The sequence below is a fragment of the Nannobrachium achirus genome, assembly GCF_963921795.1.
Source record: "Nannobrachium achirus genome assembly, chromosome: 20".
NCBI lineage: Eukaryota > Metazoa > Chordata > Actinopteri > Myctophiformes > Myctophidae > Nannobrachium > Nannobrachium achirus.
The window spans coordinates 44120556-44135179 of record NC_137827.1 but is presented as its reverse complement, the minus strand read 5'-3'; the positions used below and the strand labels follow the sequence as shown (position 1 = coordinate 44135179).

The following is a 14624-nucleotide window of genomic DNA, read 5'->3' as shown; positions in this document are numbered from 1 at the left end:
AGAACTTGGCTCAGCCAATCATAATCAAGGACCACAGTTATATTATGTTTTCTTATGTTTTTATTGATGTACTCAGACTAGGCTAGTGGAAAGAGACCGGAAAGCAAGGGGCAGAAAGATGCAGTGCTTTTAGTTATGAATATGGGTCACAGCTTCCGCCTCCCAATGCTTGAGGTGGTGATTTGAAAGCGCTTTGATGTTAACGAAAGAAGGAACGCAGGCATAACCCGTTGTTTAGCAGGCCCGGTAAAGATCATAAACTATAATGCCTCATGCCACTACTCTTTCCAACGCAGCCTGGGCATTTTTGTCGCCACAGGTGAAAAAAACTAGGTATTTTTCCACTCCGGCTACAAAGGCAGATGGTCTCAGAGAATTTAGCTTTGTGTGCCGTATTCAATAACAGCTCTTTAATTCGATTAAGGAACAGAGTATTTGTAATTCCAGTGACAAAGGAAAAAGCATGAACCGGTGTGTAAGAGAATAGAGGATCTGTGATCATTTCCAGGGGCTTGGCTGGCTCTTAGCCTCTCGGGTTACCTTCAGACATGTAGGAAGTGTCTGTGGGGCTTGGATGCAATATATTTATATGGCATATCTGTAAACTGTTATGCATAAAGGCTAGCCAGGACATCATGTCAATGCACTCAAACCGATTGTGAACGTGTAATTTAACCACACGAACCCTATAATACACAGTTGACCCCCAGGGGTCTATAATAGGCCCTCAATTGTTTTTCCCCGTACATGAAATATCTTCACCGAAAATAGCCGATATACAAGCTCTCATCACATCGCAACGCGTGCAGATCGTTCGCCCCCCAGAATAGGAAGACTAGGCCTCATGTGGTCAATCAAAACACGCGACACTTTGAATATCAGAATATTTATGCACATCAGTAGGGCTGTCACGATTATGACATTTGACATGACGATTATTTGTCCCTCAAATAATTGCGATTAACGATTTAATTGTGTTTTTGTCAATGACAATTACATTTCTGTTTGGCTTTTAGCCTTTGATGTTGCACATGGTAGATATGACACATAACCTAAATATACAGAGAAATTACTGACATATTTGACAACTTTATACTTAAAAAAGAACATTGATAGTGGAAATAGCCGATCTACAAGCTCACAACGCGTGAGCTTGTAGATCTGCTATTTCCACTATTTTTGACTCTTTTTTAAATATATGAACGTTTTTCAACATGGAAACGATTATGATGATTATGAAAAATAATCACGATTATGTCAAATAATCACGATTAGACGATTATGTAATAATTGTGACAGCCCAAATACAAATACAGCCCAAACACTACAAATAACCCTAATGAGGGTGCGATCCCTTGCATAATAACTTGCTGCGTACCTGGTCCCTTCACGCTGTTACAGAGGTTATCCGTGAGGTCGTCCACGATGTCCAGCAGGAAGGAGAAGTCGGCCACGTTGTACATGTGGATCTCATCTGGGTCGGAGGCGATGGACCTCAGCTCGTTCTCGTCTGCGTTCTTCACACCTAAGCAACGGCCACAGAGTCACAGCTCATTAGCAACATTTTCCTCCGCTACATGCTTTGTGGTTGAAGACGGTGAGCCAAGAACATTAACACTTTCACACAAAGAATGTGTTTAGCTTAGGACTTGGACATTCTTGAGTCCACTTCCTACACCGACTTGGACCACAAAACGAGAGAAATAATAGCTTGCGGAAAAGGGACACAAATAGGGGTTTGAACCGATTTTCCTGGTTCCTTCAGTTCTGGATCCAACATTGAGGAACCAGGAATCGGTTCAATCACATTTGGAACTGGTTTTATCACAGATCTGACAGAGCTAGTATGTGGACTTCACGTCTGCTATGCAATTACAATCAAACTTTTTAATTTCAGGGACCACCATAACTCTGAGAGTGTACAAATGTTGTTCCATTTGTACACTCTCAGAGTTACAGACCTGCAGGGGTCCATGTGGAACCCACTTTAGGAACCGTTAAAGGGAATCGTCAAGGAATCGAACCATTAACACATCGGGTGCCCCTGGATTGCCCCTGGATTTATCCCCTCTCGCTGCCCAGGCCCAACACCATTGTATTGAATCCGGCCCTGCTGCGTCAATGCATGCGTCATGACGTCACTTGGTCACATGAGCGCAGACAGGATGTTGTTGTGTAACTTTCTGTATGGACCAGTGTTGATCATAACTGTTCATTGCCGATCAAAATGTTGACATTTTGCCGCACCCCGCCACAGTTTTAGCCATAAAACAAACATCAGAGATAAAGGGCGTTAAAGATGGGGAAATGCATTGGAGTATATGGAGAAAAACGGCCGTGCGATGCTCTCAGCGTCGACTCGAAGCGACTAGCGGCTAATGGGCTACATCCATGCGTAGCCCCAACCTAACGGTGAGATTTAAAGTTAATACTGTAAATACAGTAAACACGTCAACGCGTCGTGGGCCTCCAGAGACATCAAAGAGATTGGCGTGTAGACACCTCGTGGGCATCCCATGAGTTAAGAAGGAATTGTTAAGAAACCGGAATCGTTAAAATCCTAAAGTATCCAAACCGTAGACCCAAACTATCCTAACACAAATTCTAACTTACCGATAGCATAGAGCTCGATGCCCTGGTCACGCAGATTCTGGGAGTTGGTGATGATGTCATCCTGGGACTTTCCGTCGGTGACCAGCACACCGATCCTACGGGACTTTGGCCGCATACCAACGTTGGCGTCAAAGTTGTTCTGGAGGATGTAGTTCAGGGCCAGACCTGCAAACGAGAACATAATATTATACAGGTTCCTTCATCAGACTGGTTGGGCACTGCTGCTGCCACTCTCTCCAGCACACAGAGCCACAAACATTACAAACGATGCATGGAAAATGAGGAATTTCACTCAAATTACAATATCGGTTCTCAAACTAGGAGTATAAACTATAGGATCTCACAGTATGAACAGATTCAGAAAGAGATATCTTTCCACTTATCCCTAGAAAAACAGATATAGAAAGATAAAGCTATAATGATGATGTGAGCATCCACACTGATGAATGATAACGTTCTGTAAACATTTCTGATGTGTTGAATATGAAGTGCTGAACATGACACCTTGTAAATTCGGATGATTTTGACTGGATGTCTGTTTTTCTTTCATTCATCAAATCGCTCTGAAAGTGACTCAGATAGGAATAGGATTCACCACTGCCATTACTGAAATGTTTTTTGAAATGTATGTTGTGTCTCGGTGAGGACGGCTCTTAATACCTAAGAAGTGGCAAAAGGGCAACATTACCGGTCAACGTGTTGCCTCCCTTGTAGGGCAGGTTTGCCACGGCCTCCAGCAGTGACTCTCTGGTCTTGTGGGCATTGAGGTGCCATTCAGTCTTGGGGTCACCACTGTACTGAGCCAAACCTGCAACCAACACAAAACCCTTTGTCACACGTCACCCCATCCACCACACTCCATAGACGTCACAGGAAACTAAGATACGTGTGCACCAGTGGTGGAAAAAGTATCAATACTGCAATGTAGAAATATTCCGTTAGAAGTATTAAAGTAAACAAAATGTACTTGGATACAGAAGTATTGGATTCAAAATGTACTTAATGTAGAAAGTACTCATTTTGCAGACTGTCCCATTTTCAAATGTATAACATGTATAAAAAGCTTTTGAAATTAGCAGATCTACAAGGTCACAATGCGCCACATCGCAACGCATTGTGAGCTTGTAGATCTGCTATTTTCAAATGGCCGACATGCTCATAGGGCTGAAGTGGTTAATGTATGTTTTGCTATCATAATCAAAATCTACAAAGTACCTAGCAACTAAAGTTGTCAAAATGTTGTAGTGGATTAAAAACATAATGTTTGCCTCTGAGAGTAGAAAAAGTTAAAAATATTGAAAATTGGAAGTACTCCAGTAAAGTAAAAGTATCTAAAGAACTTGATCAAATGTACTTGGCTACTTTACACCTCTGGTGTTCACTACAAGCGCACACCCACTACGGCATTCACTAAATATTCGAATATTCGAATATTCAAATATCAAAGTCACTATTCGACGCTGTTCACCGAAGTCGAATATTTTATTTTTTTTATTTTTTTATTGTTTTCTCTTTAAAAATATATAGTTTATAAAGCTTGGCTAGATAGGAAGTCATAAGAATGAGTTGTCACCCCTGGTGGATGATTTTTTTAAATGCTTTAGACCAGGGGTTCTCAAAACTTTTTAGGCAGTGACCCCCAAAATAAACATATTTGAACTGGGGACCCCCACCCTGACGAGCACATGGAATTGTAGGTATTACATTTAATGTGACTCGATTCTGCAGATAAATATTGTGAAAATAGCAGATCTACATGCTCACAACGCCTCACAACGTGAGGCGTTGTGAGCATGTAGATCGGCTATTTTCACAATCTTCGCCTCTTGTACTTGCCAGTCCTGTCGAATATTCGACTATTCGAATACTTTGAGGTCGAATAATTCCAATACTAAAAATCACTATTCGTGAATGCCCTAACACCCACCGATCTGGACCCTGTCGGGGGCGATGTCGAAGACTCCCACCATGCGGGCGATGAAGGCGCGGATGGTCTTGAAGTTGAGACGGCCGATACTCCAGGAGCCGTCCACCAGCAGCACGATGTCGGCCTGGGCCTTGGTCTTGCACGCCACGTCTGAGAGGTTTCGAACGAAGGGGTAGAAAGTCATTATCAAGAGCCGGGCCAAAAGGTTCCAAGCGAGAACCAGATCATATATATCGTCGTTGTCGGGTGGAAACAGTTTTTTTTGTATTTATCATTTTTAAAAAGTGATTTAAACTAGTGAAAACAGCTGATCTACAAGCACACAACGCCTCGCACGGCTGTTTTCACTACTTTTGTGTGACGGCCTTGTACAATGAAGCAGGGCTTTACCTTGCGAAAGAACGTACACATTTTGAAACTTGGAGATACGAGGTTTCCATCCGACAACGACGATATATAATTTTTTTTATAATAGCATGATCAAATGTGACTTAGATTGTGTTCAAAGAGGTGTGAGCCGTGAAGGAAAAGGACAGAAATCAGGTCAGTGACATAACATAACATAACATAACATAACATAACATAACATAACATAACATAACATGACATAACATGACATAACTGGCATTTATCCTGCAGAGCTTAACATCAAAAGAACAAGGAAAAGAAAAAACATTTCCCATAACTGCTACACAAACACATTTCCTCTAATTTTCTTTACAGGCAAGTAGTAAAAAAAAAAAAAAAAAAAACTCCCTTCCTTTTCGTCTACTACTGTATTACGAGCCATTTTTATCAGAGCACATTTTTATTTTCCAGGTGTGGTAATTATCGTCTTCATGTCCTCTTGACGTGTCGAGGCAGTTTGTCACTGCTGGTGGTTCTTCCTTCAGCAGAGGCATCACACAGTGACCTGAGCGTCTGAGGAGCAGGCATCTGGCACAGGTCTCCCCATATGACTGGGCTCTCCTCTGTCGAGGGAGATTATTGTGAATTCCACACTTTTCTGTTTTCCCCAGACACCTGTTTGACGATGAAAAGGAAGGCGTCTCATCCGTAGAGCACCTAAAAAGAATTGGGGGGGCAGATGCGCTAGGGGGCATGGACGCTGCTGCGCAAACCTGCCACTGTCTGCAAATTGAAAACAGGTTACATGATGTGTGATTTACGGACATTTCTTTCCCCCCCTTTATCCGCTAACCCCCCCGCCCACGCTTAACCACCCTCCCATCCCAGATTTACAGATGGCTGGAGTTTGAGGGACAGAGAGAGAGAGAGAGAGATAGAGAGAGAGATAGAGAGAGAGAGAGATACTCAAACATGTGCCTGCTCGCTCTATTCCAGGTACACAGATGCAACAGATGAATATTCCGAGGATATTTTAAGAGTTATCTGAGACGAGCGGACGAGGGGAAAAGTTTATTGGCTTTGGCGTAATGTTTGTCCTGGCATGCCGCGATGCGTTTCGCCAAATAAATTAAATCCTGTCCAAGGCCCATTAAATGGCTCTGTAAATCCACTGCTTGCTTACTTTTACTTTGTTGATCGCAGCCGCTCCAAAAAAAAGAAAGAAGGGAAAACCTCCTTTCAAAGGCATGGAAATAGTTTAATTGGGGGAAAGAAAAACGATAGGAGGTTTACATTAACCACTTTCAACTTGGCCTCCCTGTTTTGGGCATGTTGTTATAGTCTACATTTCAAAGGTTCTATACATTTCTGGAATAGCAGATCTACAAGTTCACAACGCATCGCGATGCGGCGCGTTGTGAGCTTGTAGATGGCCATGTATTGAGTTATATGACTTAAGTGGTTAAGTTGACTTCAGGTATGCGTCTTTTTTTGAGGCCCCATGCACCCCTGTGTCTCCTTGCACCTCGGATTGTTGGAAACTAACAGAGGTAATAGATCTCCCATCGCCTTCTGGTTTATCTTTGGGAGCGTAACCCCATCACTGTACGTGGATCTGCTCCCTATTAGGAGGGGAGCTCACAGCTGAGGGGTCAAGTCAACCCCCTCCGGAGACCTTCCGTCCAAACTCACAACATTTTCCTTCTCCTCGCACTCACCGCCTGCCGCGCTTCGACTCGCGAGGTTGTAAAACATTTCGTAATTGCAAACAGATTAGAACCGTTTGTGGGTCAGTTCTAGCCCCGTGGCTTTGCCTGGATGCAGATCTTTTTTTTTTTTTTTTTTAAATACAAAAAAAAAACAAAAAAACACGAGGATGAAAAACGAGCGAGTCCAGAATGACACAAAGTAAGAAATAGCCGACGTGGGATTGTCATTACATCTGTTATTTCGCGAGGACAATTAGCTTTGAGGAAAGGCATTTAGGGCAACTCATCAGCTTTTATGGGCTGCGAGTGTATTTTCCTAAAGTAAAACGTTTACTGTGTGATACGCGTCTCCATTGTCAGACCGTTACTGTACAATGACACAAGATATAGCAGACACCGGCCTCTTTAAAGTGGTGAGAACCATTGTGACAGCGTCATTCACCAATCTAATCGATATTAGCGCTGACGTCTCAGATAACTCTTACAATACGAGCTTTTTGTGCAGCTTTAGCATCTCATAATAACCGACGCCAACAGGGTTTTCTTTTTTGCCATTCTTGTTAACTTCTTAATTGTCTCTCATCCTTTGGCAGGATAACGTGTGTGTTTGATGTGGTCTGGTCAGATTATTCTGAACGGGTACACATTATGGTGTATCATTATTTTATGCTTTAACTATTGAAAAATAGCAGATATACAAGCTCGCAGCGCTGCACCGAGTGCCGCGCTGCGAGCTTGTAGATCTGCTATTTTTGAAAAGTCGTGAAAGTTAGAATTTTGACCCGATTCTACAAGTGCCTTTTGAATCGTTCTAAGATTTTTTGAAAATGTTTCCATGTCAGCAATCTGGCTAGCCATCATCAAAGGTCCTTTTCACTTAACCGGAGCTCAGTTAATCTGTTCTTGAGAGACTACTATGTCAGTGGTTCTCAAACGTTTTAATGTGAAGGACCCCCAAACTGATGTTTATTTGGCCACGGACCCCCATCTCAAAATATCTACCGGTCGTTCCAGCCTTCCAGGGACCACCCCCAGAAGCTAAATTTGAGACATTTTCAAAACCTTTTCAAAAATAGCAGATCTACAAGCTCGCAGCGCGGCACTCGGTGCCGCGCTGTGAGCTTGTATATCTGCTATTTGTCACTGGTTAAAGCATTCAATATTTCTAGGCCTAAATGGGTTAAAAGATTGGATATGGAAGAAGAGGTATATTACCCGGGTATATGAGAGGTGGCTCCGGAGCGTCACTGAGCGTGGTTTTCTCCTCGCCAGCCAGTGGCATACTCATTCCACCATCAAAGATTCCTAGTACGTTCACCATGTACTTTGTATTAGCCCTGTGGAACCAAAGCAATCCAAAAGAAACCTTGTATCACAATCTACAATAGGACGTTCTCCAGAACCAATTAGTATCTAAAATATGTATTTTGTTTTTGTTATATATTAGTTTATTGAGGTTCTGTTAGCTTACATTTATACAAGTACACTGTGTGTCGAACGCCCACATTTTTGGCAGCATAGCTGCTTTAACATTACAATGTACACAAAAACAATAGCAAGTACCACAAAATACAGACATTACATTAACCATCAACAGTAAAATGAAAATAAATAAAACAGACAGAAAATATGTATTTCTTTTTAAATGCATCAAAGAATTTGAACACGAGGAGGAGTCATAGAGATAGAGGTTATAGTGACATAGCCCACCTTAATTCCTCCAGCACCACGGTGTTGTCATAGGGCCCCACCATCAGCTCTCCCAGGTCAATGTCGTCACCTATGGGGTGGAACTTGACCTTGTAGCCCTTCACGTCGCCAGGAGCGTGGTCCCAGGTGACGCGGAAACTCGTCCTGGAGGGCTCTGAGGTCTGCAGGTTCCTGGGTCCTTTGTAAGGTGACACTGAAGAAGAAAGCAAGACATGACTTTGACCTACCTAGACCTCGCACCTTACACATACTCAAAGGAAAACCCTGACTCGGAGCAATACTGCATACACCAGTAAGACGCCTAAAGGCGAAAAGCGACGTCGCCCTAAATGGCGAGGTGGCGCCATGTCTTGGCCATCTGGCCAGTGATGTACGTGATATCCGTCTGTCTTTCAATGTTACATGAGATACTTAAAGTGTGGTTCCTGTGGAAATAAGCCTCGGCTTTCTAGGATCTCCTTTTAGTTGACCTTGTACCAGTGATTTGTACTGTCATGAAACTGTACTTTTTTCTATTGCAAACTTCTAATAAATTCTTCAATCAATCAATCAATCAATCAATCAATACGGTATATCGGACCAGTTACACATATATGGAGGCCCCTGGTACCCATATATGAAGATCCATCACAGATATGGGCTTAATATTGATGACATCAGGGATCTCCATATATGGGCATAAAAGGGCTTTGGTTTCCCTGGCATCACAGGGATCTCCAATTCTCCATATCTCCATATAAGGGCATAAAAGGGATTTGGTTACCCTGGCATCACAGGGATCTCCATAATATGGCCATAAAGGGGATTTTGTTCCCATGACATCACAGTGATGTCAGAGAGTGATGTGAGAGTGTGAGAGTCAATCAACAAAAAAGACGAGCGTTACCCATACATACAGATACGGTCAAGATGTGGCAGTTCTGATACAATATCGTCACTGTCGGGCAGAAACCTTGTATCTCCAAGTTTCAAATGTGTACGTCTTTTGGTAATGCAAAGCCCTGTTTCATCATACAAGACTGTTGCACGAAACTAGTGAAAACAGCCGATCTACAAGCACACGACGCCTCGTGATGCGAGGCGTTGTGTGCTTGTAGAGCTGCTGTTTTCACTAGTTTAGTACATTTTATAGATGATAAATACAAAACGAACGGTTTTGGACATACAAGGTTTCCACCCGACAACGACGATATGGAGACCCCAGTGCCCTGGTACCCCTGGTATATATGAAGATCCATCACAGATATGATGACATCGGGGATCTCCATATAGGGGCATAAAAGGGATTTGGTTCCCCTGGCATCACAGGGATCTCCATATATGGGCATAAAAGGGATTTGGTTCCCCTGACATCACAGTGATGTCAGAGCGTGATGTCAGAGCGTGATGTGAGAGCGTGAGAGTCAATCAAAAAGTCAATCAAAAAAGACAAGCGTTACATACAGATACGGTCAAGATGTGACGGTTCTGATACTAAACTGCGACCTACGGTCGCAATAGACGGGTTTCTTGTTTACAAAAATTGAGACTAAATGCACAGCTGACTGTATCATGTAATCAATTCCGTCCAATCCCCAAACCTGTTGTTTTGGGGAGCGCTGGTTTCATTGGCTAATTTTGGTACCGACCCTGCGCACGCATCTAGTTTTATCAGTGTAACGTGGACTAGAAACCCGTCTATAAGATGGCAAAAAAAAACATAAAAATGAACTTACGCGTTGTTCCCTCCCCTTGTCTTGCCTTGCCCTCCCCCTGGCGGTACACCGGGTGGACGATGATCTCATAGGTGGTGAGGGGAGTGAGGCGTCTGAGGACAGTGGAGGTGGTGCCTCCGGGCACCTTGGCGGCCAGCTGGCGGCCTCCTTCCTTGGGCTTGTAGCTGACGCGGTAGTTGACCACGTTGCCAGGCGCCGGCTGCCAGGTCACCTTCATGCTCTTTTCCGTCTCCTCCGAGACAACGACCACTCTGTCGGCGGCCGAGACTGCAAGGAGAGGGGGAAAAGTGAGGATGAAAAGGGATGGATGCGATGGCGGACGAAGTACTCGCGTGTTTTACTTGGAAGTATCAATACTGCAATGTAGATATCGTCGTTGTCGGGTGAAAACCTTGCATGTCCAATACCGTTCGTTTTGCATTTATCATTTTTAAAATGATTTAAACTAGTGAAAACAGCCGATCTACAAGCACACAACGCCTCGCACGCGAGGCGTTGTGTGCTTGTAGATCTGCTGTTTTCACTACTTTTGTGCGACGGCCTTGTATGATGAAGCAGGGCTTTACTTTCCAAAAGAACGTACAAATTTGAAACTTGGAGATACGAGGTTTCCGCCCGACAACGACGATATACTCTCTGTTACAAGTAGAATTCCCGTATTCAGAATTTACTTGAGTAAAAGTACATAGGTATTGGTATCAAATGTACTTAAAGTACAAACGTAAAATTTCTCGTTTGACAAGTTTTCAAATGTATCATGTGCATAACAATATTTAGAAAATAGCAGCATCTACAAGCTCTCAATGCATTGTGAGCTTGTAAATCTGCCATTTTCAAATGGCCGAAATAAATATAGGGCTGAAGACGTGGTTAATGTATGTTTTGTGTTAATAATCAAAATCTGCAAAGTAACTAAAGCTGTCAAATAAATGAAGTGGAGTAAAAGTACAATATTTGCCTCTGAGATGTAGAGGAGCAGAAGCAAAAGTATTGAAACTTGGAAATACTCCGGATAAAGTAAATATTCCTCAAAGTTGTACTTAAAGGAGCTATATAGTCAACCTTTTCTTGAAAAACGGATGCTAAAATAAATATATTTTTTCGAAAATATTTTATAATGAAATAAGCTTCATACTGTATATGTGTTTCTATTCAGAAATGACCACAAAAAGCGTAAAATAATGATAAAATAATCATTTTGGCCATTGTCAGACCGACACTTTGTTTACATTCTAGTCTATAGACTAGGATGTAAACAAAGTGTCGGCCCTACAATGAAAAAGTTGACTATAGCTCCTTTAAGTACAGTACTTGAGTAAATCTACTTACTTTACGTTACTCTACACCACTGGATGGACGGGTGCACCGTTATAGACCAGTGGTTCTCAACCTTTTCAGGCCGCGACCCCCACAATAATCATATTTTAACTGGGGACCCCCACGCCCTGACAAGCACTAAGAGTTGAGGCATTACATTTTGTATAATACGGTTCTATTGTGAAAATAGCAGATCTACATGCTCACAGGCGTTGTGAGCATGTAGATCGGCTATTTTCACAATTTATGCCTCTAATATGAGACAATTTGGCCAAAGTTGAATTTGTCATCTTAGAGATTAAAAAGTCCTTACATTGTCACTTTAGAAATGTGCATAAACCCTCTCTACACTTAAACTTTATGTTGGTTTGTTTACTGTTGAGAGAGAAAACAATGTTGCATATTAAGTTAATCATCTGGGGACCCCCCAAAATAACTTGGGGACCCCCCTGCGGGTCCCGACCCACAGGTTGAGAACCACCGTTATAGAAAGTAACCTTTTGGACGAGGCTCAAGTGGAACGCACGACAATTTACCGCCCACATTTCGCCATATGCATGCACTTTTTGCAAATACTGGGGCTTTGGCTTTGCTACGGGTGAGTAAAGTAAACATTAGCACGCCTGGCTACCGCAGAGACTTTCATCAGGGCATCTGCACAGTTTTCATAATGCTTGTGAACACAAACCCTCCCAAATACAGCTTGATTATCGAGGATATACACTGAACAGACCCATCTTTACGAGATCGATCGTGTCGAGCTGGACAGGTTGGGAAACCAAAAATGTAGATGTTTTTTCTATTCTTTTCTTTCTTTTTTTTCCCAAAATGGTGGCCATGGAGTCTTTCTTCTTCTTCTTCTTCTTCTTTTCAGAACAGGAAGGGCAAGTGTGAATTGTCAGAACCCCTCTAAACGAGCCGAGGAAAAATATTCAGACATCTTGACTTCAGAAGGAGTTTAGTTTTTTTTTATGAACGGAAAAATAAGAGCAGCGCATCCAAGTTTTCAGTGTGTGGCTCGCAGGGGCGTCACACCAAATTCTGGGCCCTGGGTACAAGGATTCACTGCGGGCCCCCCATGAATGTTAACTATTGAAAAATAGCAGATATACAAGCTCACAGCGCGGCACCGAGTGCCGCGCTGCAAGCTTGTATATCTGCTATTTTTGAAAAATCGTGAAAATGTGTGCAAGAAACCTATGTCAAGGACCCCCAAGATGATATGTATTTGGCCACGGACCCCGATCTCAAAATATTTAGTTCCAGGGACCCCCAGAAGCAAAATTTGAGTTAGAAATGTTTGCTTAAAAAATCCATATATTCAAAGATTTTCACACATTTTCACAACTTTTCAAAAATAGCAGATGTACAAGCTTGCAGCGCGGCACTCGGTGCCGCGCTGTGAGCTTGTATATCTGCTATTTTTCAATAGATAAAGTTATTAGGGCCCCTCCACCTTGGGCCCCAGTAACTCAGTCCCACTTTCCTACCCCTTGTGACGCCCCTGGTGGCTCGACCTAAATGGATCTACGATTTCCGTGGAGCAGAGAGAGAGAGAGAGAACGAGAGAGAGAGAGAGAGAGAAATGGAGGGTGCAAAGGAAAAGGAACCCACGTACAAAATGCTCACGGTTATAAACCATACAAGCCTCCGGAGTCGCCTCGGGGGCCGCTCTCTCGGCGCATAATGCACCTGTCCCGTTTGCCAGAGTCAACAAACCCGAAATGATGGTTGGACATATTTTTCCATTAGCGCATTCCGTTTCGCTAACCGGTGGATGAATTCCCTCCCGATCGGGGCAAGTTTCCATCCAATGTGCTTTTCTCATTTTGGCAAAGAGAGCGGTCTTATAGCGAGGGAATCACCAGCGCCTATCTGTGGCCTGCATCTCCCATGAAGGCTGGGTGCAGGTGTGATGGACGTGATGTAATGTCTCATCAATGCACGAACACGTGGGGCCATATCGTCGTTGTCGGATGGAAACCTTGCATGTCCAAAAAACGTTCGTTTTTTTCTATTTATCACTTTAAAAACGATTTAAAACTAGTGAAAATAGCCGATCTGCAAGCACACAACGCCTCACGGTGCGAGGCGTTGTGTGCTTGTAGATCGTCTATTTTCACGAGTTTTGTGCGACAGTCTTGTATGGTGAAAGAGGTGGTGCCATGATTCCCCCCCCCCCCCCCCCAAAACATGATTATCAGGTATTATGATTATACTAGGAGGAAGATTTTTTCCAAAAAAGTATACAGAAAGAGTTAAAATTGGGTTTTTATGTGGCCACACCCCCAGTTCATTAAGTATGCATGGATGTCATGGTGGATGGTGACCCAGCTGAAGTTAGCCACACCCCACAGTGTTGGGAGAATGGTAATTAGGGGAGGAGTTGACTCTGTGATGTAAAAGTATCTGTGTTTTTTAACTGACACTTTTGACCACAAGGTGGCAGCCTCCAAGAGAAAACAAACAAATACCAAGAGAATACATAATTGCTCATAAAAACCACACCAGGGGGTCTAATTATGTACTTTCAACCTCCTAGACACATGAAAAACAGAAAAAGTACAAAACTATGGCACCACCTCTTGAAGCAGGGCTTTGCTTTGCGAAAAAAACAAACATGCAAATTAGAAACTTGGAGATACAAGGTTTCTGCCTGACAGCAGACGATAAGCTCGAACTTGCAAAAAAAGGCCCAGAGACAAAGACGCATACTGTATCACCACCATTTACATAAGTAATATCTCTGTGACCTTCGCCCCTTCTCAGGTGAAAGGTAACTGCGATGACGTCATTCCAGAGCTCCAGAGAAGGAGCCATTACAGTCAATTCTTTCCATATCACTCGCAAAAAGTAGACTCAGTTTGGGGGGTGGGGGGGCTTTAAAGCCTGTTATTGCTAGATCATTTTGAAACCTATATGTCACTCTTCCAGACAGCTCGGCGAAGGGCAATAATTCATGTTAATAAATTACAAAACCTGCTCTTGATTTGCAGCCCAGAAAGCATAAAAGATTTAATGCTCGCCACACATTTGGGCTATTAAAGTCTGCGTCGGGATTGCCATTCCCGCGGTTTTTGATGAAAAACTAATTTTGACACACTCTGTCGCGCATTCGTCGGCTTAATTACTGTGCAATTTATTTTCCAAGCGACCGTTAAATGGCTGTGGCGATCCTTCCCAGGTGCTCTGGGCAGAATCGATTGAGTTTTACATGAAAACGAAGGCTGGACCGTCTGAGGTCATGGTTTCTTTCGCTAGGCTACATCGCGATCTTCTAGCTCT

At 43.0% G+C, this 14624-nt stretch overlaps 1 protein-coding gene across 1 annotated transcript in view; it reads right to left on the bottom strand.

Annotated features, from left to right (window-relative positions):
* Window positions 1-14624, bottom strand: part of col12a1a (collagen, type XII, alpha 1a) — a gene marked incomplete at its 5' end in the record, with an annotated part of 123432 nt that overhangs the window by 74647 nt on the left and 34161 nt on the right. The window contains 7 exons of the mRNA XM_080750443.1: window positions 1379-1525; window positions 2614-2778; window positions 3302-3421; window positions 4541-4690; window positions 7813-7934; window positions 8308-8500; window positions 10023-10289. Of these exons, the coding sequence (XP_080606569.1) occupies window positions 1379-1525; window positions 2614-2778; window positions 3302-3421; window positions 4541-4690; window positions 7813-7934; window positions 8308-8500; window positions 10023-10289 (1164 nt within the window). The remainder of the gene's footprint in view (window positions 1-1378; window positions 1526-2613; window positions 2779-3301; window positions 3422-4540; window positions 4691-7812; window positions 7935-8307; window positions 8501-10022; window positions 10290-14624) is intronic.